Raw genomic sequence first — 22,955 nt, 5'->3', positions numbered from 1 at the left:
GACAATTACTGCCAAAAACAAGAAAATAAAATAAAATAAAATAAAATAAAATATAATTTATTTATTTATACAGAAAAAGTAAAAAGCAAGAAAGAAAGAAAAAAAAAGAAAGGAAATATATATAAATAGGAAATGAATAGTAACAGAATAGCAGAAACGGGAGTAACAACAAGGTGGGGAGGCGGGAGGGAGATTGGGGTGTTTGTTTGTAACAAAAGAGAAAGAGAAAGAGAGAGAGAGAAAGTGAATGCTGAAACACTCAGAAACGAGGGCGCAATAGTACTGCTGGACGTAGTTAAAGCGGACTTCTAATATTGCTACAAATCTCTGTAATGGATTTGTAGCCAGCCAGAAAAAAAAATATATGTATATACATACATATAAAAAGAAAACAACAAACTTTGAGTGTACATAACGACCAAAAAAACTCCAGCAATAGTAGGGTCATATGAGATTGCTTGTAATCCAAGCGAAATATAAACCAACAACAATAGTATCACTATCATTTTTCTGTTTCTTTATCATCATTATCATCATCATTATCATCATCAATATCAACAACAGCAGCAGCAAAAAGGGGTCTGAGGATCTCGTCTGTTTGTTTAGAAGATAAATGTCTTGGTTAACTCCGTTATTCAAGATCCGCGTTCATACATCTTTTTTTATCTTCTTCACACGCAAACACACGTATACAAACACACGTATACATACAAACAAACACATACACACACATACACACACTTATCTTTCTCTTGAGAAAAAAACAACTCTAGAGAATGTGACCTAGCATTGCAAATATCGTATTAGCTCACAACCACTTGACACGAACCAAAAATACAGTACAAGAGAAAGACCTTCAAACAATTATCACAGTCAACACGTTATAAAAATTTATTACTACTGAACAAACGCGGTAGCAATTTTGTTCAAGATAAGTATGTTTCACATAACCAAATAAGATGCGCGAATTTCCATTTTCCTTCTCTCTCCCTCTTTGTCTCTCTTTTTTTTTATTTCTTGTTTTGTGTGCTGTTTGGATTCATATCTGAAACATACAGCGTTACCTCTAAGACATTTCACCATCCTATCGTTTAGCACTAAACTTGGAATTATTAATAGTACAAAAAGTATACACATCTACTAAGTAATAAACTCTTCTTCTTATTTTATTTTCCTTTCGTTAACCATTGAATAACATTTCCCAATCACTCTGTTTATCCTTGATAATGTGCATTGTTTTTCAGTATGAGTCACGTGATGGATTTGAAATTGAAAAAAACGAACCAAATTTGGAAACTCACTTAGGAGTATGAGGCGTAGGGCCCCTTCTTTTCTTCTTTAAAAAAAAATACAAAATAAAAATATGGCACAAAAGGAAACACATAATTTTTTTTTAATCCAGAGCCTGAGTCAAAACTGAAATGGCTGCAAAAGAAAATCAACAATTAAAATTAACCAATACATTCCGCAAGTCAATTCACTATCAAACAAAATAGAAGAGAAATTAAAGACTAAAAGCATTAACACATTATGGCATAAATCATAAACATCAATAACAATACTAACAACACTATAACAAAGAGAATAACAAAATAACAAAAAAGAAAAAATCAAAAAAAAGAAAATAATTTGAGCTCAATACCCCAAAGGTGCATATCGAAAAATGTAAATACATATATATATATATATGTAAATAATAATTAGATTAGAATAGATTATACCAAAATACTGGAGCGGCATTATATAAATGCAAAACCAAAAAAAGAAAAAATGAAACTGGAGAAACCAAAAAAAGAATTAAAAAACAAAATCGAAAGAAGGGTGGGGGAAGTTACTATATTTCCACCAATAAGCTTCTTTTGGATCAATTATACATACTTTTTGTAAAGTACTCTATTCAAAACAAAAAAACAATGCATGTTCACGTTCAAAAACCTTTTTTCATATTAGTCTTTATGTTTCATTTCCTTCAATTTGCAGCTGGGCTGAATATAATTGTCAACGATAAGCCTTTAGCTGGCCTCCCCAGGACCTTTGCCAAATACAAATTTAGTAGATTCACACCCTACTTGTATCATAGTGTAGAAACATCTGTTTCCAATTCTAACCAAAACGATAAACGCAATATACAGATTTCAAACAATTATGGAAACAAAGTTGCTGATAAACTAAGTCAAGCAAGAAAGGAATCTAGAGAAGAACTACTCCTGCTCAACCTTTGCAGACCAGCAAACCAAAAAGGGTTTGAAAAGGAAAACGAGAAAACTTTGCAAAAGGAAGAAGAAAAGGATAGCAGTCAATTTAGTAATAAATATAATTTTGAAAATGAAATTTGCAGAAGTGTTTTGCCAACACCAACTAACAAACATCAAAAAAGCCATCTCAAAATAGCACAAATAACAAATTTCGACACTGAGGCAACAGATGTTTCCTTATCGATGACTTTGCATACTTTTGCAATAAGTACAGGTACATCTGAAAGTTCTTACTCCAACAAAAAACTACACCATGATATTTCTAGTGTTTCCAACGACTTGACAAAAACACCGAATTTGATAGTTGAAAATAAGAAAAAGGTGCCCACACTATATAGTACTCACGAGGAAAAACCAACAAAGTTTAGTGAATGTTTTTTGTATCCATTTGCTCAGACACAAACTTCGAAAGAGAGTTTAAAAGGTATACTGGTATCCAGTTTGGGAAAAGATCTAGATTACGGCGAAAGAGAAATTGAACAAGAGTTGCTGAGACTGAAGCAGTTGCAAGCCCAGCGACGAGCACGAATTATTGAAATCGGTGGCGAAGGCGGCAGTGGACTCGCCAATTCCATGGCACGTTTGAGAGTGAATTCAATCTTTATGATGTTAATACTTGTTCTAGTAGTATTGATAAATACAAATGTTGTTTAAGTTCCCTCAAATTAAATTTTACGGCACGGATAAACCTACATATAAGTACATATATATACATATATATACATATATATACATATCAAATTTCTAGTACATCAATATTGGTAGAGCTCAATCTCCACAAAATCATCATAAATGCACTCCGATACGGTTTGAATTTCTCAGCGATATCAAGCACATACACGTCATGCACAGGGTTCCATGTTCTTTTCGAGTTGTCTTTATTGAAAAACTTTGATCTTTTCTTCAATCGTTTCTGTTTATCTTCGTCTCCTTTTGCTGCACTCTTTACTTGCAGCAACATCTCCGGTCTCTGTTGAAGGTATTTTGCCATTCCTCTAGCTACACCTAAATCATCCTCCGCAAACACATCCATCTCCTCCAACGTAAACAACGCAAACATCTTTGCTGACCATATCCCGATTCCTTTTAATTTACATACTTCTTCGTACACCTCCTCCACGGTGGCATTTGCATAAAATGACAAATCACATAATTTGCTACTTGGGTCTGTAAATACTTGGCTTATATGCTCAACATACTTGACTTTAGGACCAGAAATACCAGCACTTTTCAATTGTTCCAGTGACATCTCCCGTGTGAGTTTCGCAGTGGGCACTTCCCCTTCATTAAACAAATTCTTAAACTTGTTTTCAATCGATTTGGCTGCAGCGCCACTGACTTGTTGTGCAATCACGGATCGAATCAAACTGTACCAAATGAAATGTATTCTATCGTCATCGGCTTGTTGTAATTTTTTGTCAAAATCTTTCGATCCAAATCCTTCAAAGTTTTGACAAACAACAACGGGGTACAATGTCGGATCTTGCGAAATGCAAAACTTCAAACCATCAATAAACAGTGGGGTATGGTAGTCGATAAACTTCTGCGGGAGCGCGAGGTCCAGAGGGATATTTTCACGATCCATAAACTCTTCAATTGACTTTTTGGATTTGGGTAGAACCTTTTTTGGTGAAGAAGAAGAAGAAGAGCTAGAAGCTTTCGACGGTTTTGGGTTCAGTTTGGACTTGGGCTTTGTTACCTTACTATCAGTGGATGAGATTTTGATGTCATTTGGTATATCTGACGCGAGGAGATACACTTGAGACGTGTTTTCTGCTGTCTTGGCGCCAGATTTGTTGGATCTTGTGATTGCACCCATCTTTGATTCTGAAATTTAGTGGTGATGGTGATGATCAGTAGTGGATTTACTTTGGTATATATCTGAAATGGTGGTAATAATGGTTTAGATAATGTTGTTTGTGGAAAAAAAAAAGTAATTTCGAGTTGTACTTTGCGGAGACGGAAGAGGGAAGAGAAAGAAGGTATTTGAGCATCAAATTGACAAAAGTGGCGGCGGCGTGGACCTGGAGAATTGAAGCGAGCACAACGGAGATAGTCAATGGAGTGGGTGTGGGTGTGGGTGTGGGTGTACGGGGGGTGTTTAGGTGAGAGGATATTTGTTCGCGGCCGAGTTTTGCTAAAACGGCGTATGAAGAAATCGTATTTTTCACTTGCTAAGCAACTCAAATTGAGCCATTTGTATGTCCACTACCAGTGACAATAGCAATAAAAGGAAAAAAAATTAATTAATCAGAAAAGAAATGAAAAAAAAAAAACATAAAGGAAAAATAGCATGGAAGTTGAGTAGAAGCAATTTTATGGAAAGCTTTGGTGATTTCATCATTTGAGAAAAAAAAGTGAATCAAATTTGATATGTGGTTGCAACAGATGTTTATGGATTATAAATTGTTAATAAGTGGGTCAATGCTATTGAAATTTCATTAACTGGCTATTGAATTTAAATTACACCCTGTTTAGTTCTGATAAGGATAACATCTAGCGTAGTATAATGAGGGGGGAGGGGGCAAGAACTTGGTATTGAGAGATTCATTTCCTGTACACCGTAAATTAGTTGAATGATAGATTGCGGATAAAAGTGTATAGTCTGTATGAGGTTGCCAAAGTCTCCGAATTGTCTATTTAAAGAAAAAAACAAATAAACAAAAAAAGGAAAAGAAAAAGTGAAAGCAAAAGCAAAAGAACTACTCGAGCTCCTTGAATCGATTTGATCTGCTCTGCCCTGTTGACTCTTTCGCTTTCTCTATTTACAGTGCGTGTGGGTCTGTATCTGTGGGGCTCAACATTCAAGAAAAGAGAAAAACAGATCAAATGTATTGTCTCCACTGATAAAAAAAATAAATAAAAAAAAAAGAAAAAGAAAAAAGTAATTTTTCCTTCAGTATATGCAGTTTACCAATATTTATCATCTTGAAAATGTTTACTTAACAACCACCAAAAAGCATCTTACTTGTCTGGATTTGCTGCCACGAACTTCACAAACACCACCACCACTACCACCATCACTACAACCACCATTACTAAACACTAAACATTAAGCATCAAGCATCAAGCACTAAACACATACCCATTATACGTATCTTTTTGCTATGAATCTGAATAATGGATTATGGGGTGTATACCAAGGCCCACAGCCTCCACCCAAAGCTCTACTGGAAATGACACAAGAAGAACAAGCCGAAGCTGGTGCACAACAATTTATCAGTTTTATGCAATCGTGTCCAGGAAAAACTGCAATGGCGGGTGTCAGTGGGTTTGCATTGGGTGGTTTCTTTGGTCTTTTTATGGCATCGATGGCCTATGATGTGCCTGTGGGAACAGACTCGGTGAAGCACATTAGTGAATTACCATTTAAACAGCAAATGAAACTACAATTTGGTGATATGGCTAAGCGATCGTACTCTTCTGCAAAGAATTTCGGATACATTGGTTTGGTATATTCGGGAGTAGAATGTGCAATCGAGAGTTTTAGAGCTAAACACGATCTTTATAATGGCGTTAGTGCCGGATGCATCACTGGGGCTGGGTTGGCCATCAAAGCCGGACCTCAAGCGGCTTTTGTTGGTTGCGCAGGTTTTGCAGCTTTCAGTTTAGCTATTGACACATATCTTAATAGCGACTCTACATATCCTCCAAAGAATGATTACGATACATAAATGGATGAGATGGAAGTAATTTGTTGAAAGGAAAGGAAAAAGAAAGAAATATAGAAATATAGAAAGAAAGCAATAACGGAACAAAGAAGTAAAAGAATTAAACATTTATTGTTTTATTTGTGTACATAATAAATATAATGGTTATAATAATACAAAGGGGAAGGTTGTTTTTTTTCTTACTTCATTTTCAAGACTGCTTCAAGAAATAATGTTTTCTTGGTAGCTTGACTAGAGGGCGTCAAAAGCTGTAAATAAGCCATTATCCAGATATCAACAAAAGTAATAGCAATATCGATACTTAAAATCTTCTGCAAGAGGCAGCATTAGCACTAATAAAAGGATAACAAGGAAAGATGCAAGTAGTAGCCACCGGTTGGTTTCGTGAATGGAAATATTGAAATGGTCATAGAATGAGCGTGCAGCATCTGTTCTGTGCTGCAGTACTTTTCGATTTTTCCTCTTTTGCTCTAGTTCATTCAACATCTCTTCAATCTCTTTAGCGTCATTGGTCATCTCCTCGATATTTTTGTTCGGTTTCTCAATCAATCCTTCCCCTTCTACTACATTTTCATCTTTTCGATCTATTCTTTTGTCTATGTCTATTCCCTCTTGCTCATGTTCCAACTCATTCTTTACATCCTCTAATGTTCTGGTTGTATTGAACTGCTTCACCAATTCAATCACTTCATCAAGTTTTGCATCAAGCACAACAAGATTCACTTGCTCAGTTTCTAACTCGTTGATTTGGTGCGTTAGTTGCTCAATTTTTTCTCTTATATATCCTGAATTAATGGTATTTAATGTTCCACCATTGCTTGATGAATGCCGACTGCTTAAACTTTTTCGTCGTACCAACAGTGAGTTGCGAGACAAGTTTGTGTTGTTTGCAATATATGGTGTCTGGCTCCTGTTTTTGGGAACACTTATATTTGTGAATAGAGTATCCTGTACCCCAAAACGATTGCTTTGTTGTCGTGGCAGTGGCTGCAAAGGTGTTTGTTTTTGTTGTTGTTGTTGCTTTAGCGGATATTGTGATTGTTGTGGTTTGTTCTGATGGTTTGTTGTTGCGTATGTTAATGGCAACGGCTCCCCTAAATTAAAATGTTCTGATTTAATAAAAGTTCTCCTATTCATAGCAGGTCCTCATAGTTATTGTTTCTGTTCTCGATAATATTGATAATTGATGATTTTAAGATTGTTTTTGATATAATCATAAGAAAGGAACTTAGTTTATTTACCTTTTTCGGCTCGAGAAGCTGGTTGTTTTTTTTTTTTATTAGTTTTTTTTTTCTAGTCTTTTTTGTGTTGCATTCACCGTTTTTTCGCGCCAGTTGTATATATATTAACAATCTATTACTAGTACTAGAGTCTATGTAATAGAGGGGAAAAACGCGCGACATTCTTGATAAAGTTGGTGAGCGTGTTTTACAGTAATTCTCCATAATGCTACTACAACTGTTAACGTTGCCCTAATCCGAAAAGCACAATATTTGGTTCTTGTATTAGTCTTTTATATTCTTACTCTGCAGTCAACATCTTTGAGCTTATTGTTAAGAACCGTAATGTAGGCATCTTTCAAAAGTAATGTTATAGGCCAGAACTCGATGAATTTTGGAACCCTCTTGATTAAGCAACACTGAGTACAGTTCAGATTGCAACTACTGGTGTTTTTTTTAAACAACACTGACTCTTTATCTATGTCATCATCTTCTTCTTCTTCTTCTGCATTGATATCATCCTTTTTAATTTTTTCTATTCTCTGCTCACACAAGGAAGGGTATACTGGCTTGTAGAATAGAAAAGGGAACTTATCAGCCACGTATATATTCAATTCATATATTGATGTTAAAGGATATTGTTTCACATCGTACATTTTGTGGGTAGAGTAAAGTTCTTCAGCAATAGCGGCAACAACATTAATGAGCCTTTGATAAATCATATCAGAAAGACCTTTTCCAGGCTTCTTCTCTTCTATGCTGTCAATGCACTCGTTATCTTGTAATTCTAAGAGCTTTCTGATGTGGTTTTCGTTAACTGCGGTTGAAGTTTGGAGCATCAATCTTGTTATAGGCAAATGGTGTACAGTTGTGGAATCTTTAGTTGGAAATTCTTTGAGAATCATCTTGATCTTGCTTTACACAATTGTGATAAAGAATTAATGTTCGTTTACCCAAGCAAGGTATGATTAATTAAACCTTACTATAAATGTTTGTTTTTCCCTTTTCTTTTGGTTTGCTTTGAATTTTTTTGCAACCAAATTTTGATTATTCGTTTACAAATAGAAAAAAAGAAAAAGAAAAAGAAAAAGGAAGAAATAAATAACAAAGAACCAATTGAATTAAGAATTTCCTTTGTAAAAGTTGTGAATAAAAGGCTTATAGTACTGTAAGGTTTCATTCACATATACTTATTCAATGCTAATGAGAATGACTTCTTGTTTTGACAACAAATTTAATACGAAAGAAAAAGAGTGGATGGTTGACCAAGTTCGAGAAAGATTGAAAAGAGATGTCAAATTTCAACACCTTCAAGCGTGCATAACGACAAAGTTGGACAAGAAACATAAAGTGAGTAATCTTTCATCAAAGTCGGAAGCAAACAGTTGCAATAACGTAAAGGAAACCAGATTTGATAACAATGACTTTATAGATACCAGTTCGGTTTCTGGTCAAAGTGCTTATTTAAGCGTGGCGAATTTTGATGAATTGATACACAGCTTGCTCGAGACAGTTGATGAAAAGCCAGATAAAGATGTTCCCACTTTGGAATACAAACATATCTTATTAAACTAATAGTACCTTCTGGTTTGGGAGACAAGACTCGCGAAAGGAAAGGAAACCAAAACAAACAATATAAAGAAATAGGAATGGAACCAAAAAAAAATATGAAAAAAAAATAAAAAATAAATGGTGAAACACAATTAAGACTAGATGTACTTGCGTGAGTGACGTTGAGTTGAAATACCTGTTGTTAAACTCATAATGGAACATCCTTTACTTTTCTCATATTCACACTCAAATAAAGACACTCCAACTAACAAAGAAACAAACAAACAAATAAATAAATTAACCCACTCACCCACTCACTCACCCACTCACTCACTCACTTCCTTTTTCTTGCTCTCTTCACCACTTTCTCCCACGTTGCATATAATACCAAGCACTTATTAAACAAATTCGAGCCCATCAGAAAAAGTTTTTTTTTTCTTCTTTTTCGTTTTGTGTTATAGAATCCAGTACTCAAAAAATTTCACATTTCTTTACTTTCTCCACGTTTCTCGAGTTCCACATCCTAGCTACAATATACGAATTAATTGAATCCCTTGTTGATATTGCTTTTATTAAGATAAATCTTATCGCATCTCACATCACTTTCCCGCATCATCCTTCCATATATCCACTCTACTTTTTATTAAAATGTCATTTCCGGATGTGCTTAGACGTGGAGATGAGTTTCTTTCAGAATATCCGCGAACCAATCCTCTTTGGAACTATGCGTCTCATGCAACATGTCTCTTCATGATCACGGGCTCGAAAATCATTTTAAACACCCTTTACAAACCATTTGTGCACAATATAGAGAAACTAGACATGGCTTTGGCCAAAGCAAGAGAGGAGAATCGAGGATTATTAACGGTAATGAATCACATGTCCGTTGTTGATGACCCAGCATTTTATGCAGCACTACCGTGGCGATTCCATTTCGATATTGACACAATTCGCTGGGGGTTCGGTGCCCACAACATATGTTTTTCAAATGCAATCCAGAGTTGGTTTTTCAATTTGGGCAAGATTTTAGGCACAAAGAGATTTGGAGAAGGTCCTTTTCAAGGCTCGTTGGATGCTGCAATTAGAATCTTGAGTCCCGATGATACTTTGGACTTGGAATTTACCCCCGGCGTCAAAGATGTGGCAAAGCCAAATTTGCTTCAGACTGTAAATAATTACCACAATAAATCAAACACGGAGATGGTGAAGTTCATCAAACCGACACCGGAGGGCACTAATGTGTTGATGTCGAAAAACCCATTTATAAGATCTAAAACCTCCTGGTTTCACGTGTTTCCCGAAGGATTTGTATTACAATTGCAAGAACCACACAGTAACTCTATGAGATATTTCAAGTGGGGTGTAAGTAGATTAATTTTGGAATCTACCAGGGCACCTGTGGTGGTACCCATCTTCACATACGGATTCGAAAAAGTAGCGCCCGAGGATAGTGCAGAAGAGGGTATTAAAAGATGGCTACCTGCAAACGTTGGAGCAGAGATTCACTTGACCATTGGAGACATGATTTGTGATACCAAGATCGAACAATATAGACAGGATTGGCGGAAACTTGTACTGAAATATATTGATAAATACCATCCAACTGATTTATCTGAAGAGTTAATGAATGGCAAGAAGGCACAACAATTGAGAAGCTCTTTAGCAGCATTTTTACGTGACAGTGTTTTGCAAATACGAAACTCAATTCCACTCTTTCAACCCGAGGATCCAAGATTTAAAGACCCTAAATTTTGGAAAATCTATACCAATACTGAAGGAATGAGTGACGAGGATGTCAAATTTATTGGGAAGAATTGGGCTATCAAGCGACTCCAATCACATTTGCCAGATTTTGATCCTAAGGAAAAAAAATGAGATCCAAGAGAATTTACTTAGAATTGACTAGATCACTCATATATCGAGTATTTTGTAAATATAATCAATGGAAATTGAGAACATTGCGGATTTATGTTATCACCCACTTCTCTTTTGTTCTTTTGTTCTTTTGTTCTTTTGTTCTTTTTTTTGGGTTTCTTTCTTATTTCCCTTTTTCTTCTTTACTTTCTTCCTTCATTATCCTTCCCCTTCACTTTTATGTATTTTTTCTTTTTCGAGCGCGATTGATTTATTGCAATTGATGCAAAAAAAAAAAAAATATGTATAACAAAGCCAAAAAAAAAAGAAAAAAAAAATAAAGAACGAAAGAAGAACAAGATGAAGAAGTAGAAAATATATCCAACCACCGTTTTATCCACATTTGTTAATTTTGAAAGAAACAAAAGATTCAAAGGAGAATTAAAAACCTCGTGATACGTCTCTTTGACATTTTAGTTGATTAAATTATACCAGAATATTTTCCAAAAAGAAACAATTCAAAGCATGATCTCACGGTTGCAGGGAAGCCTAGGACCGATCTTGCGAGGGCAGATTTATTCAACTCAAATTGTTGCACACAACTTTTATTCTAGACGAAATAAGCTGTGGAAGGTCATCATTGAAGAGCCAAAACAATATAAGAATGCTGAATTGGAAAGACATCATGCAAAAATTTCCGACTTTTTACACGATAGCCAACTACCATTAAAACGAAAAAGAAAGCTCATCATCAGTACTCTTCAAGAAGTCATTGCTCTACCGTCAGATAAAGAACAAGTTGAACTCATCAATTTTGTATTGCGCGAGTTTAAAAACTTGCAACGAAAACACAACTCGAGCACCACCATACCCATAGATATTTTGAGTCACACTTTTCGTCGATTGTACCCAGACATTGAGAAAAATCATTCTGAAATATACGATGAACTAGTCACTGAGTTACTGCGACATTACAACAAGCTCTCTAATGAGACACTTATTTTATTGATTGACCTACTATCGCAACGAAATATCGATACCGAATACATTTTCCAGAGTTTGGGAACAAGATTGAATGAAAATTTTACAAGGGAATATTTTAGCATGATGGAGAGGAGGCAGAAGTTGAAATTGAATGTATTTGAAGTAATGATAAAATTCGGCATAAGAGATTCGTATATTACTGCATTGAATAACTACATTGAAAAATTATTTGAAGATGAAACACCAGAAGTACATTGTTACAAAGATTTGGAAAGACACTTAGACCGGATTCATATGCTTATTTCCAATGTCATTGATACTGTTGATTTTGAAAAAATTTCAATACGATCGCTTTTAACTTTGCTTCGACTCAATGATGAATTGTCGCAAGTAAACAATTTCAAAGGTTCGAGCAAGCGGACATATACCTTGTTGGATAGTTTATACCAACGTTTCGACAATTTGCAACAAGTTCTACAAAAACCCAACAATTCTATCGATGCGACTTTATTAGAAACCTTATTATACAAAGCTAGAGAATGCAATAAGCTACTATTTTTCAAAGTACTAGATATTTTGAAACACACAAAACTGCAAAGCAATTCGTATTTGATAGAGGAAGCTACAATATTAAATCTCATTAATGGTGAGAGTAAGAATGAGAACCATCGTGATTGCGAAATTGATAGTGAAGATGTATCACAAATTTCATATGAGTTATATCAGAAACTAGAATCATGTTCTATTGAAACGTTTAACAAGATGGTACCAATTATTGCAAAAATATCTCCACAAACAGTATCGTCATTACTCAAGTTGTATAACTCACGCGGTATTGCTCCATCTGCTGAATTCTATAAAGCTCTTCTAGACAATGCCATAAACCGAGATGATCACAAAGCTGCATTGAAAATATTTGAAGATGCCAAACTCGATGTAGATTGGCTCGAAGCTGCCAACGATCCTTCAGTTGCCAAGACTTTGAATGAGCTCATACAATGCGTCATGGAGGCGTTGCCCATTAATGAATCGTTTCGAATTTTTCGTACTGTGAAAACTGCTTTACCACTGCAAATCAGTGCAGACACTATAAATGCAATAGCTGTCAAGTTGCTTGAGAGTAACTATGTGGGAGACTGTATGACCTTGATGAAGCGCGAACTTCCTGAAATCGAAGATGAGAAATTACGATTACCCATTGATAAGCCTTATGGTTACAAGTACATGAATTTATTCAACACTGTGCACGAGTATGTGATTTCAAACAAGAGTGACAAAACTGTCAATAACAATTGGTTTCTCTACAAGGACATGTACAAATATTTTCATGTACCAGTTGACAGAATCTTACCAACCATGAAATTCTTTTGTGACAATAATAGGTGGCATGGAGCTCTACTCATATTCAATAAGATGGTTGAACAATCACAAATACATGGTAAGCATTCGTTTGAGCCACCTACAAAGGAGATTTACACTTATCTACTAGAAGAGTTTGGAAACAGCTTGTATGAAGAAGGAGTGGTTGAGGTTCATGAGTGGCTCAAAATGGATACAAACATCCAAGAGCAAGGACTTGAATTGAGCAATATTATTATGAATGCATATTGTAATTTGCAAGATACACCAAAAGTACGAGACTTGTTCCTCTCGACAAGTGTAAACCAGGGTGTCAACGAAGAGAGTGCAGTAATTATGCTAAAAGCTTATACTTACAACGACTTGAATTACGTTGATAAGTTTTGGAATAACTTGTCCACCTTTGGATTGGTCCCCGAATATAGTTTGTTTCGACAATATTTGATTGCACAAGCATATCATGGAAAAGTGGATAAGTCATTTGCATTACTAGAAGAAGCTGAAGACTATGATGTTGAGGTTAATGAAGATTTGTTGCTTTCAATGCACAACTATTGTTACATGGAAGAGCCCCAAGCCGAGATTAAGAGGCTTGCTGCTGTGCAATATCCTCAAATCTGGCAAAATGTAGAGCAATCCGGTTTATTGCTGCAAACTAAAGGTTATAGACCTACCGAAAGTTTCTTGATAGATGGTTCAACAACAAACGAAAGACGTTTACCATTAGCTGAAGAAGCTAGACATTTCACACCGGAACAAGCAGCAGCAGATCCCGTCTTACCAAGTGAAAGTAGACAAAAAATTCACTAACATTCTATATAACGATGGGTTGCAAAAGAAAAAGATCAAGAAGAAGAAAAACAAAAACGAAGAACAGCACCAAAGTTATTTTGAAGGAGAAGATAGATTGTTATATATATATGTATATGTTAATTTGTAAATACTATATTGACTGTGATGCCTTCATTACAAGTTAGTAAAAAAAAATAGTAAAAAAACAAGAATAACAGTATTGGTAGATGATCCTTCTTTTAAGTTTAATATAGAAAATACAATCAAGGCATGGATACGAAGATGGAAAGAAATGGAAAAAAAAGATACAAATACAAAAGACAGTTGGTAGCGTTAACTGGTATCATCATTGATTGATCCCATCTTTTCACAACCAAGATTCATAGTAACTACAAAGTATAACCATTCTTTTTTATTTCCTATTCTTTATTTTTTTAAAAATTCTTTTTGTTTTCTTTTCATAATATATTTGAGTCATCACATTCTATATTCATACTAAATGGCTGTTGAACAAGCAATTAAACATGGAGATGAAGCGGTGCAAGCGAAAGATTTTCTAGGGGCAATTCAATTTTACACTCTGGCTCTTAAGGAGAACCCACAAGCTTTTCAAGCATATTTGAAGCGAGCAATAGCGTACCTGAAATTAAAGAATTTGGATCATGCAAAAAAGGACATCTCAACAGCATTTACAATTGCCAACGATAGAGGTAAGCGATCCGAGATTGGATTATGTTACTTTAGATTAGCAATCATTTATTATCAAGAAAAGAAACTTAAATTGGCATTGAGTCAATTCAGCAAAGCACTAGAATATGACTGCAAAGAAGCAACACTACAAATGTGGAAGGATAAATGTGAATACGATTTGAAAAACCATCCAGAATGGAATGTCGACAATGATGATGATGATGATGATGATGACAAAGAAGAAGAAAAAAAAGAAGAAGAAGAAAAAGAAAGAGAAGGAGAAAGAGAAGCAGCTGAAGTAGTAGGTGGTGAGAGATCTACTCTGAATTTAGACAGCAGTGGAGATGGGAAAGGGGGCAGTGAGCTTAAGTCTGAGATAGTGGAAAAGACAGAAACAACTAAAGCTCTGGCGACAGAAGCAAATGCTTCCAAGCCAGCAACCCAGTCCAATGTTGACGAGATTAATCGGATTGCTCCGTTGAGTGTGAAGATCAGAGAAGATTGGTATCAGTCCAATGATGATGTCATTATTACTATATATGCTAAGAATATCAAAGAAGACAAGCTAAAAGTGCATTTTGAGAGCAAATCGGTCTCGATCTCTTTTCCAAGTGCAAACGGTTCCGAGTATAACTACAATCTTGATCCTTTGTATTCTGAGATTCGCGTTGAGGAGTCGAGGTTTAAAATATATTCAACTAAATTAGAAATATCATTGAGAAAAAGCATTGCGGGAAAATGGCCGTCGTTAGAGAAAGAAGAAACTTTGACCAATAATGGCAATAGTAACAACAAGGGTAGACAAGAAGAATTGCATGCTGCTTACCCGTCAAGTTCAAGAAAAAAAATCGACTGGAGTAATTTCAAAGTTGAAGATGAAACAGAAAACGAAGGTGGTGAACCAAATCAATTTTTTCAGCAGATATTCAAGGATATGGACGAAGACTCAAGAAGGGCTATGATGAAGTCGTATGTGCAAAGTAACGGAACGGTTTTAACCACTAATTGGGAAGAGGCCCGTGACAAGGAGTTTGAGACCTCACCACCAGAAGGTATGGTGGCCAAAAAGTGGGGCGCTTAGGCTCTGTACCTTCAGCTTCTTCTTTTTATCGTCCCTTGACGCCAATTTGGACCACATACCTACCATATATATATATATATATATATATATATGTTTATACATATATTTATATATGTCCATGTATAAAGTAATCTGTACCATTTTGAATGATATGGTGTCGTGTGCCCAAAACTTGACCTTACTGATTTCTCTGCTGTATTCAGAGCAAGTAAAGGTCTCGAATTAGTCAGCTATCTTTTGTGTCAATCTCCGACGGAAATAAATTTGTAAAGTTCTCCCATTCTCTGTCTCTCTCTTTATTTTCTTTTTTCCCCTTTCCTCTTTCCAATTTGTTGCTCCACCCGAAGTTCCACAAACATATCTTTCGGAAGACCCCAGCACTCAATTCCTCCCTTGCTATCATTTGTACACTCAACCCATTTCTTCTTTTCTTTCCTCTACTTTTTGATCTATCTCTTATTTTTCATCTTTTTTTCTTTTTCTTTTTCTTTTACTTCCTTTTTTCTTCAAATCAAGAGTTAAATATTTACAGGGGTTCCATTGCTTCTTTTCATTAAAAAAAAAGCACATGCTCCTACGTCACTTCTTTCCACAAACTACTAGAAGCACTTTATATCCGAAACTTGCTCAATCGATTATTTACAGAAAAATGCACATTCTTCCAATTCCTATGAGGTGGGGCCAAGGCGATAATTACGCCTACCTTTTAGTCGATGACCGCAGTAAAAATGCATGGTTGATTGACCCAGCAGTTCCTCTGGAAGTCAATGAGTTTATCAAGGAGAAAAAACCAAAATATGAATTGAAAGCAATTGTCAATACGCACCATCATTATGATCATTCTGACGGTAACAAAGAGTTTCACAGAAAATACCCAGATTTGCCAATAATTGCCGGTAAGGACTCGCCTTTGGTGACCTATACGCCGTCGCACGAAGAAGTAATTGATTTGGGTGATGATTTGTCTGTTACAGCGTTGCATACGCCATGCCACACACAGGACTCGATTTGTTACTACGTTAAGGATGCAAAAACAGGTGAAAAAGCAGTATTTACGGGTGACACATTGTTCATCAGTGGATGCGGACGATTTTTCGAAGGCACTGGTGCAGAAATGAATGTTGCCTTGAACAAAATCTTGGCCAAATTGCCCAAAGATACAAAAGTATATCCTGGACACGAGTATACCAAGTCCAATGTCAAGTTTTCCAAGACCATTTTGGACAATGAAGCAATCGAAGCTTTGGATGAGTACACACAAAAGCACGAGCATACAACGGGTCAATTTACAATTGGAGACGAATTGAATTTTAACCCATTTATGAGATTACTGGACCCACAGGTTCAGGAGAAGACAGGGTTGACTCAAGCTGATGATGTGATGACAAAGTTAAGAGAAATGAAAAACAACTCGTAAATGGGAATGGAAACTCGTGTTAGAAGAAGAAGAAGATGAAGATGAAGAAGAAGAAGAAGATGATGATGATGATGCTGTTGCTGTTGTTGGGAGTTTTTTTTAAAAATAAGAGAAAAATAAGACAAAATAAAAGATACCAGGGTGAATAGTATGAGCAAAAACAAAACAAAACGAAAAGAAAAGAAGAAAAAACAACCGTTCCATTAACTCTAGTTTATGCATTTCGAATTCTATCTTATTTTATATTTTCTTCCTTTTTCTTTTTATTACTCATTTCTTTTTTGTCAATCCTTGAAAGCGATATTTTCACGTAATATCTCAATTGCTAAATGCCTTGAACTGTGCGTGGTTGCAACTATATTTTTTTTCATATAGATGACATTAAGAAACCATAATTGGTTTTTTTTTTAAAGAAAAAAACCAAATCAAGATATTTATACAATATTTTGATCAACTTTGGTGCTGTTGTAAATAGGTGGGGGAAAAAATATCATATTCGTACAAAATTTGGCTTATTATCGTCATTAACCCATAGCTCCGGTTGCCAAATCTCGATTAGTTCCAAGTCATATTCAAACTTTCCCAATGCAAACTTCTCGTACTCTTCAAAGATTCCACTTAGGCACCATCCTTGTAGCAACTTTCTCATCAACCCAACTAGCAAACCCGTTCTATGTTTTCCCTTATTTGAGTGTATTAGAATTGGGTAGTTTGACCGATCCAAAATCAATGTGAGGGCAGTGGTCAAGCTGCGCAAAGTTTGTTCGTGCTCTTCCATCTTATTGAATGGTTCCTTCAGACTTTCAACAAGCAAGTTATGAAATGTTATCGAGCCTTGATCTTTAATCCAATCGACATACTGGTTCAAAATTTCAACTGAACCATCCTTGTCCTTTTTCTTTTTCTTCTTATCTTTTTCCTTTTCCTTTTCCTTTTCCTTTTCCTTTTCCTTCTCTTTTGGTTCCTCCTTTTCATTTCCTTTCCTTTTATCCTTCTCCTTTTTGGGTTCAGTTGGCTCGTGCCCGAGGTCGCCGAGGTAGATTATGGTCTTGAGATTTAATTGTTGTAAGAATGGATAATTTATCGGCATGGGGAACCCACATCGGTAGATCCCGTCTTCGACAAGAGAGAAGTTTAATGGTGGAACCAAATTTAGTGGAATTTGCGGTTCAATTGTTGGGGTAATTGAAGTTGACGTCAGGCTACTCGGCAGAATAACTTTATTTTGATTTGTATTTGGGAGATCATGGGTTGGTAAAGTAGAATCTGCATTCGGATCTAGCACTGCCGTCATAGTTTCAGTTTACAAGATATAATTAGAATTTGTTCAAGGTTGCACAAACTTGTTACTTCAAAATGAAAATTATGAAAATGAAAATGAAAAGTAAAAGCTTTGAGAAGCTGGTGTGGTCAAAGTAGGGAAGGACTTGGAGTAAAAGAAGCTTTTAAAAGCAATCAAAGTTGTCTATTTCTTGAATCAAGGAGATTGAAAAGTAATACCGTCGAACTATTAATTACTTTTCTCAACTAACCAAAAAAAAAATAAGTGAAATAAAAAAAATAAAATAAAATGGGAAAAGGGAATATTTGGTTTGGTGAGAGAGGTTTGTATGCAGTACTTCTCCGGTTTTCAGTCGTAAGACTTTAATTTGTGATGGAAGCACAAACAAGTTTTGCCCATAATATGTTTTAACCGTACCCTGGAATAGCTTTTCGACGATGTAAAAGTACATCTGTATTGAGGTTATTTAATTGTTTCTTTCTATAGTTGTTTTTAAAAAAAAACTGTGAGTTAACTTGAGACAAACTAGTTCAGCCTGAATATTAGTTTCAAGGAGTACTGAAGATAAAGATTTATTAGTTATAAAATAATCGATACAATCGCAGAGACATCATTGAAAAGTAACCCCCCCCCCCCCAAAAAAAAAAAAGGAAATGTAAAACTCATAGAAAACAAATCCAGTTCATAGAAAACTCTTCTTCTATATCCAATCTTTGAAAGATATATCAATGATTAAGTTCTTTGTATTTTGCCTCAACTACTCACCATTCCATATATTTGCACCCAATGTGAAATTACCCAGACTTCCGCTATGCCATAAAAGAGTGTCGTGAAAACCAAAGAAAAAAAAACAAGACATACAGACAGACAAAAACAACAAGAGCGAGAAAGGCAAACTTGAAAAAAAAAAAGAAAGACAAAAAAAAAAATTATAAAAAAAAAAAGAGAAGACAGAAGCTGAAAACGGTGACAAAAAAAAATTGCAATTTTTCAAAATCGGAATTTTTAAAGAAGACTCCTAGAGGACATTAAGAACACCATTTTTTTTTACAACTACATTAAGTCTACCTTCTTACCTTTTGACCCATTTTACCGTATTACCATAACTCCACATTTTTATTTTTTCTTGCCTTGGTCCTTTATTACCTTACTACATATCAAATCATAAAACATAAAACAGAAAACAGAAAACTAGTATACGATGTCCTGGATTTTTGGTAAGCCTACACAGTCACAAGATGACCAAAGCAATGATCAATTGAAACAGAGACTAGGTTTTGACCCCCGTGAAGTCTCTGATGTCAACACCATCATTTCATCACCATCTAGCGAGACTGCATCCTCGTTGAACTCATCCTTATTGCTCCATCCACTTGCTGGACTTGAGAAGGGGATTGAATATCTCGATCTTGAAGAAGAAAAATTAAACACCGTTGAAGGCTCTAAGGGTCTCATCCCATCCAGATCATGGACTGATGATCTTTGTTATGGTACCGGTGCAGTTTACCTTTTAGGTCTTGGAATCGGTGGATTGTTTGGTTTGCAACATGGGTTGTCAACCTTGCCTCAGGATGCACCAGGTAAAGTTAAACTCAATCACATTTTGAACAACATCACAAAGAGAGGTCCCTTTTTGGGAAATAGTGCTGGTGTTTTAGCGTTAACTTATAATTTGATTGACTCTACTATTGATGCTGTGAGGGAGAAACACGAAGACGTCAACTCTGTTGCCGCTGGTGCACTTGCTGGTGCTTTGTTCAGAAGTAGCCGTGGTTTGAAGCCTATGGCATATTCGAGTGTTATGATGGCCGGTGCTGCAGGCGTTTGGTGTGCATTAAAACGTTCTATACATGAGGATAACCAAGTGGTGTTGAAAGAGTAAGGAGAGTAAAGTGTAATTAAGAAAGGTGTACGTGGTGCATGTGCAGCAGCAGTAGAAAAAGAAGAAGAAGAAGACAAAGAAGAAGACAAAGATGGTGATGTTGAAACTATTATAGAGCTTAATTTTTTAATGGGACGAATTTGTACATAAATCACGAATAGATACTCTTTGATATTGTAAATTAGTCCCTTTTTGTTCCACAACCGATTCTTACAAGCAACATGCATTCCATATGTGTATTGAAAATTTACATAAATTTCAATAACAATTACCAGCAAACAGTATAGAAGCATAATGTGATCTATGAAATAAGTGAAAAATGAACCAAAGAGAAACAAAAAAAAAAGAAGGAAGAGAAGAAAAAAAAATTTTGTAAAAGTACTAGTAGCGATTGCTTAAACAGTAGACTTGATTCAACTTATATCTTGCATTATAAAATCGTTTAGTGTATATTATGAGCTTGGTAATTATAGTTACAACCAATCGATGTTGTTGATGAACTCAAACCATTTGCGCGTGAATTGCATCGCCATCAAGTTTTTGGACCTTCACTTTGTTCTCTATTTCTTCTTGTTGAGAATGACGCTTTAATGCTTTTTCCGTTTCTTTGTCACCCTTGGTTTTGTTGTTGTTGTTGTTGTTGTTGTTGTTGTTGTTGTTGTTGCTATTTTTGCTCTTACCCTGACGTTTGTTCCCACTGTTGAAAGTTTCGTTTGTCCTCGGTGTAGGTGTGTCGTTCAAGTCTTTCAACATCTCTTCTTCATTCCAATTTTTAAAGTATCTTTGCATCTTATTCTGCCGTTGTGCCATGTAGTTCTGGTAGCCTTCTGCATCCCAAAATCTGGGTTTCTGACAATCTTTGGTCATGATTTTATAAATTTTATCAATACTGGTGGTGGTGGTGGTGCTAGTGTTGCTGCGAGCACTAAAATCTGAAGCTTCCCTCAGATTCTTACTTTCGTCTTCACATCCACCTTCATTATTCATCTCCTTGATTACTTCCTCCATTTGTTCAAAACTTTTCAGGCGTGCAAACTTTTGAAAATATATTGACTTGCCCGGGGTCATATTGGACACCATGAATTTGGTACCAGAGTATAAATAGTACTTTTTGCCCAATTCGACTACTTCATTGATGATCTCAGCCTGTGTTTTCGGCAGTGATGGCGTATTTGCAACAGAATGGGTGTTGCTATTGTTGGTGTTGGTGTTGGTGTTAATAAATATAGAAGGGTTTGCCTCTGCTCCTTCTGCTATCATGATACTCAAGTTTGGGTTTCCCAATGCTTCTTGCAAGCTGGTCAAGTCTCCTCTACCTTGGAAGTTACCATTGAGTATGACACTTATTCCATGTGACTCAATTATCGGTATAAGTTTGGGCAAATAATTCCAGAATGGGTCTTGTCTATTTCGCATAATGGGTGTTCGACAGTGTATAGTCAAATTTCTGATCCCCGTTTGACAAATTTGTTCAATTAAGAGTTTTGAAGCTTCAAAGTTGGGCAAGAGCCTGATTTTGCAGCTGATGGGTTTCTTATTTGGGTTGCCAACTTTTTCAACTAGTGCTCTTAATATTGAGCAGAGTATATCTGGTGTTTTCAACAACTCAGCACCCATTCCGCCGTGGGTAGAGAATGATTTTGGGCACCCGCAATTCAAGTCAATGCCATCTACATCCTCAATTACTCGCAGTGCCGCCTCTACTGCCAATTCTGGTGTGCTTGTTCCGAGTTGAAAGATCAATTTTCCCGTCTCCTCTGGATGTTTGCGAAATACTACATTGTCTTGGTTGTGCTTCATCTTTGATGGATCCTTGTTGTTTGGTATTATATAGTCAATGGTGTTGAGTTCTGCATTGACTCTGCGTTGTGTTTGAATGATTTTCCGATCGATGTATTCTGGCGACCAAACAAGATCGCATCCGTAACGAAGGGCTAGTAAACGGATGGGTAGTTCACCACTACGGACCATGGGTGCAAGACAAACTTTATTTGTATATGTAAGAGCCATCTTGCTTAACATGAGATCAAATCCCTTTTCCCCTCCGTGTTGTTAATGTTTTGTCAGAGCTTCGTTTGTGGGGTTGTAATAGGTTGTAAAAGTGAAAATCGATGACTATGGAAAAGGAATGGTTAGTCTGGATTATTATTTTCCCTTTTTTTTTTTTGCTTTCGCTCTTCGTCTTCTATTTTTCCTCTGTCTTTTTCTATGTATTTTTGTGTGTCTTGTGTGTGTCTTGTGTGTGTTTTCTCCAAGTGAGCTTTGATGAGGATGTAGTTTTGTGGCAATTTCCCTGTTAGAGGTTAGCGATGCATTACACAAACCAACAGTGTCTCAAGTTGCAAAAGAAAGAGACAAAGGACTGGAAAGACAATAACAAATATTGTGGAATATTGGTTATAGAGCAAATACAACATGACAAATTGAATCCTCCCAACAATTGGCATCAAACTCTTTCTTCTCATTTCAAGAGTCCTAAGTAAATTGATCTCGTAGCATTTCCGGTTGCTAATCAAAGTACTGAAAAGACCCTGTGAGGATATATATATATATACTTTTACATATACATATATACTAATTTAGAATTTGTAATTTTCAAGTCATACTTGAATTGAGATCCAAGATACTCAAGTGGATACAAAAAAGATTACTTTAGTATGACTGATAAATGAATGATAAAGAGAAAATAGAAATGTAAAAGTAAAAGTAGAAACGAGAGAACGGAAGCTACAAATGGTAGAGCCAATGATTGAGTCGCCGAGTGTCATCTATTGTTATTAAAAACAAGGACTGTATAGAACAATAATTGTCAGCTGCTATATATCATGATGATAATTAGTTGAATACATACATAGATGAGGCACAAGATTGAAAGATGGTGTAGCAACTCCACAAATCAGTCATATCTTTTTTTGTT

The 22,955-nt window shown here is 35.7% G+C and overlaps 13 protein-coding genes across 13 annotated transcripts; 8 read left to right on the top strand and 5 right to left on the bottom strand. All coding sequences in view use genetic code 12, as the record gives it.

The window, feature by feature from the left end:
- Nucleotides 1-1,955: 1,955 nt before the first annotated feature.
- On the top strand, nucleotides 1,956-2,909 carry PVL30_003249 (uncharacterized protein; the record flags this gene model as incomplete). Its single annotated transcript, XM_001525796.2, has 1 exon — nucleotides 1,956-2,909. One exon carries the CDS (start codon nucleotides 1,956-1,958, stop codon nucleotides 2,907-2,909), a length of 954 nt encoding a protein of 317 aa, XP_001525846.2.
- Nucleotides 2,910-2,991: 82 nt separating this feature from the next.
- On the bottom strand, nucleotides 2,992-4,074 carry MAG1 (3-methyladenine DNA glycosylase; the record flags this gene model as incomplete). The annotated part of the gene is made up of 1 exon (XM_001525795.2): nucleotides 2,992-4,074. One exon carries the CDS (start codon nucleotides 4,072-4,074, stop codon nucleotides 2,992-2,994), a length of 1,083 nt encoding a protein of 360 aa, XP_001525845.2.
- Nucleotides 4,075-5,362: 1,288 nt separating this feature from the next.
- Nucleotides 5,363-5,929, top strand: TIM22 (Mitochondrial import inner membrane translocase subunit tim22; the record flags this gene model as incomplete). Its single annotated transcript, XM_001525794.2, has 1 exon — nucleotides 5,363-5,929. One exon carries the CDS (start codon nucleotides 5,363-5,365, stop codon nucleotides 5,927-5,929), a length of 567 nt encoding a protein of 188 aa, XP_001525844.2.
- Nucleotides 5,930-6,105: 176 nt separating this feature from the next.
- PVL30_003246 (uncharacterized protein) lies at nucleotides 6,106-7,063 on the bottom strand (the record flags this gene model as incomplete). Its single annotated transcript, XM_061119456.1, has 2 exons — nucleotides 6,106-6,237; nucleotides 6,374-7,063. 2 exons carry the CDS (start codon nucleotides 7,061-7,063, stop codon nucleotides 6,106-6,108), a joined length of 822 nt encoding a protein of 273 aa, XP_060975439.1.
- Nucleotides 7,064-7,439: 376 nt separating this feature from the next.
- On the bottom strand, nucleotides 7,440-8,051 carry PVL30_003245 (uncharacterized protein; the record flags this gene model as incomplete). The annotated part of the gene is made up of 1 exon (XM_001525792.1): nucleotides 7,440-8,051. One exon carries the CDS (start codon nucleotides 8,049-8,051, stop codon nucleotides 7,440-7,442), a length of 612 nt encoding a protein of 203 aa, XP_001525842.2.
- Nucleotides 8,052-8,343: 292 nt separating this feature from the next.
- Nucleotides 8,344-8,721, top strand: PVL30_003244 (uncharacterized protein; the record flags this gene model as incomplete). Its single annotated transcript, XM_061119455.1, has 1 exon — nucleotides 8,344-8,721. One exon carries the CDS (start codon nucleotides 8,344-8,346, stop codon nucleotides 8,719-8,721), a length of 378 nt encoding a protein of 125 aa, XP_060975438.1.
- A 624-nt stretch (nucleotides 8,722-9,345) lies between these two features.
- On the top strand, nucleotides 9,346-10,572 carry TAZ1 (Lyso-phosphatidylcholine acyltransferase; the record flags this gene model as incomplete). Its single annotated transcript, XM_001525791.2, has 1 exon — nucleotides 9,346-10,572. The coding sequence occupies one exon, from the start codon at nucleotides 9,346-9,348 to the stop codon at nucleotides 10,570-10,572; it is 1,227 nt and encodes a 408-aa protein (XP_001525841.2).
- A 504-nt stretch (nucleotides 10,573-11,076) lies between these two features.
- On the top strand, nucleotides 11,077-13,704 carry PVL30_003242 (uncharacterized protein; the record flags this gene model as incomplete). Its single annotated transcript, XM_001525790.2, has 1 exon — nucleotides 11,077-13,704. One exon carries the CDS (start codon nucleotides 11,077-11,079, stop codon nucleotides 13,702-13,704), a length of 2,628 nt encoding a protein of 875 aa, XP_001525840.2.
- A 481-nt stretch (nucleotides 13,705-14,185) lies between these two features.
- SGT1 (Cochaperone protein) lies at nucleotides 14,186-15,457 on the top strand (the record flags this gene model as incomplete). The annotated part of the gene is made up of 1 exon (XM_001525789.2): nucleotides 14,186-15,457. The coding sequence occupies one exon, from the start codon at nucleotides 14,186-14,188 to the stop codon at nucleotides 15,455-15,457; it is 1,272 nt and encodes a 423-aa protein (XP_001525839.2).
- Nucleotides 15,458-16,106: 649 nt separating this feature from the next.
- On the top strand, nucleotides 16,107-16,874 carry GLO2 (Cytoplasmic glyoxalase II; the record flags this gene model as incomplete). The annotated part of the gene is made up of 1 exon (XM_001525788.2): nucleotides 16,107-16,874. The coding sequence occupies one exon, from the start codon at nucleotides 16,107-16,109 to the stop codon at nucleotides 16,872-16,874; it is 768 nt and encodes a 255-aa protein (XP_001525838.2).
- A 490-nt stretch (nucleotides 16,875-17,364) lies between these two features.
- On the bottom strand, nucleotides 17,365-18,168 carry PVL30_003239 (uncharacterized protein; the record flags this gene model as incomplete). Its single annotated transcript, XM_001525787.2, has 1 exon — nucleotides 17,365-18,168. One exon carries the CDS (start codon nucleotides 18,166-18,168, stop codon nucleotides 17,365-17,367), a length of 804 nt encoding a protein of 267 aa, XP_001525837.2.
- Nucleotides 18,169-19,357: 1,189 nt separating this feature from the next.
- On the top strand, nucleotides 19,358-20,038 carry TIM23 (Mitochondrial import inner membrane translocase subunit tim23; the record flags this gene model as incomplete). Its single annotated transcript, XM_001525786.1, has 1 exon — nucleotides 19,358-20,038. One exon carries the CDS (start codon nucleotides 19,358-19,360, stop codon nucleotides 20,036-20,038), a length of 681 nt encoding a protein of 226 aa, XP_001525836.1.
- A 501-nt stretch (nucleotides 20,039-20,539) lies between these two features.
- dus2 (tRNA-dihydrouridine synthase 2) lies at nucleotides 20,540-22,048 on the bottom strand (the record flags this gene model as incomplete). The annotated part of the gene is made up of 1 exon (XM_001525785.2): nucleotides 20,540-22,048. The coding sequence occupies one exon, from the start codon at nucleotides 22,046-22,048 to the stop codon at nucleotides 20,540-20,542; it is 1,509 nt and encodes a 502-aa protein (XP_001525835.2).
- Between the last annotated feature and the right edge of the window lie 907 nt (nucleotides 22,049-22,955).

This window comes from Lodderomyces elongisporus, chromosome 4, assembly GCF_030384665.1.
Source record: "Lodderomyces elongisporus chromosome 4, complete sequence".
NCBI lineage: Eukaryota > Fungi > Ascomycota > Pichiomycetes > Serinales > Debaryomycetaceae > Lodderomyces > Lodderomyces elongisporus.
This window is presented reverse-complemented; position numbering and strand designations above follow the sequence as displayed.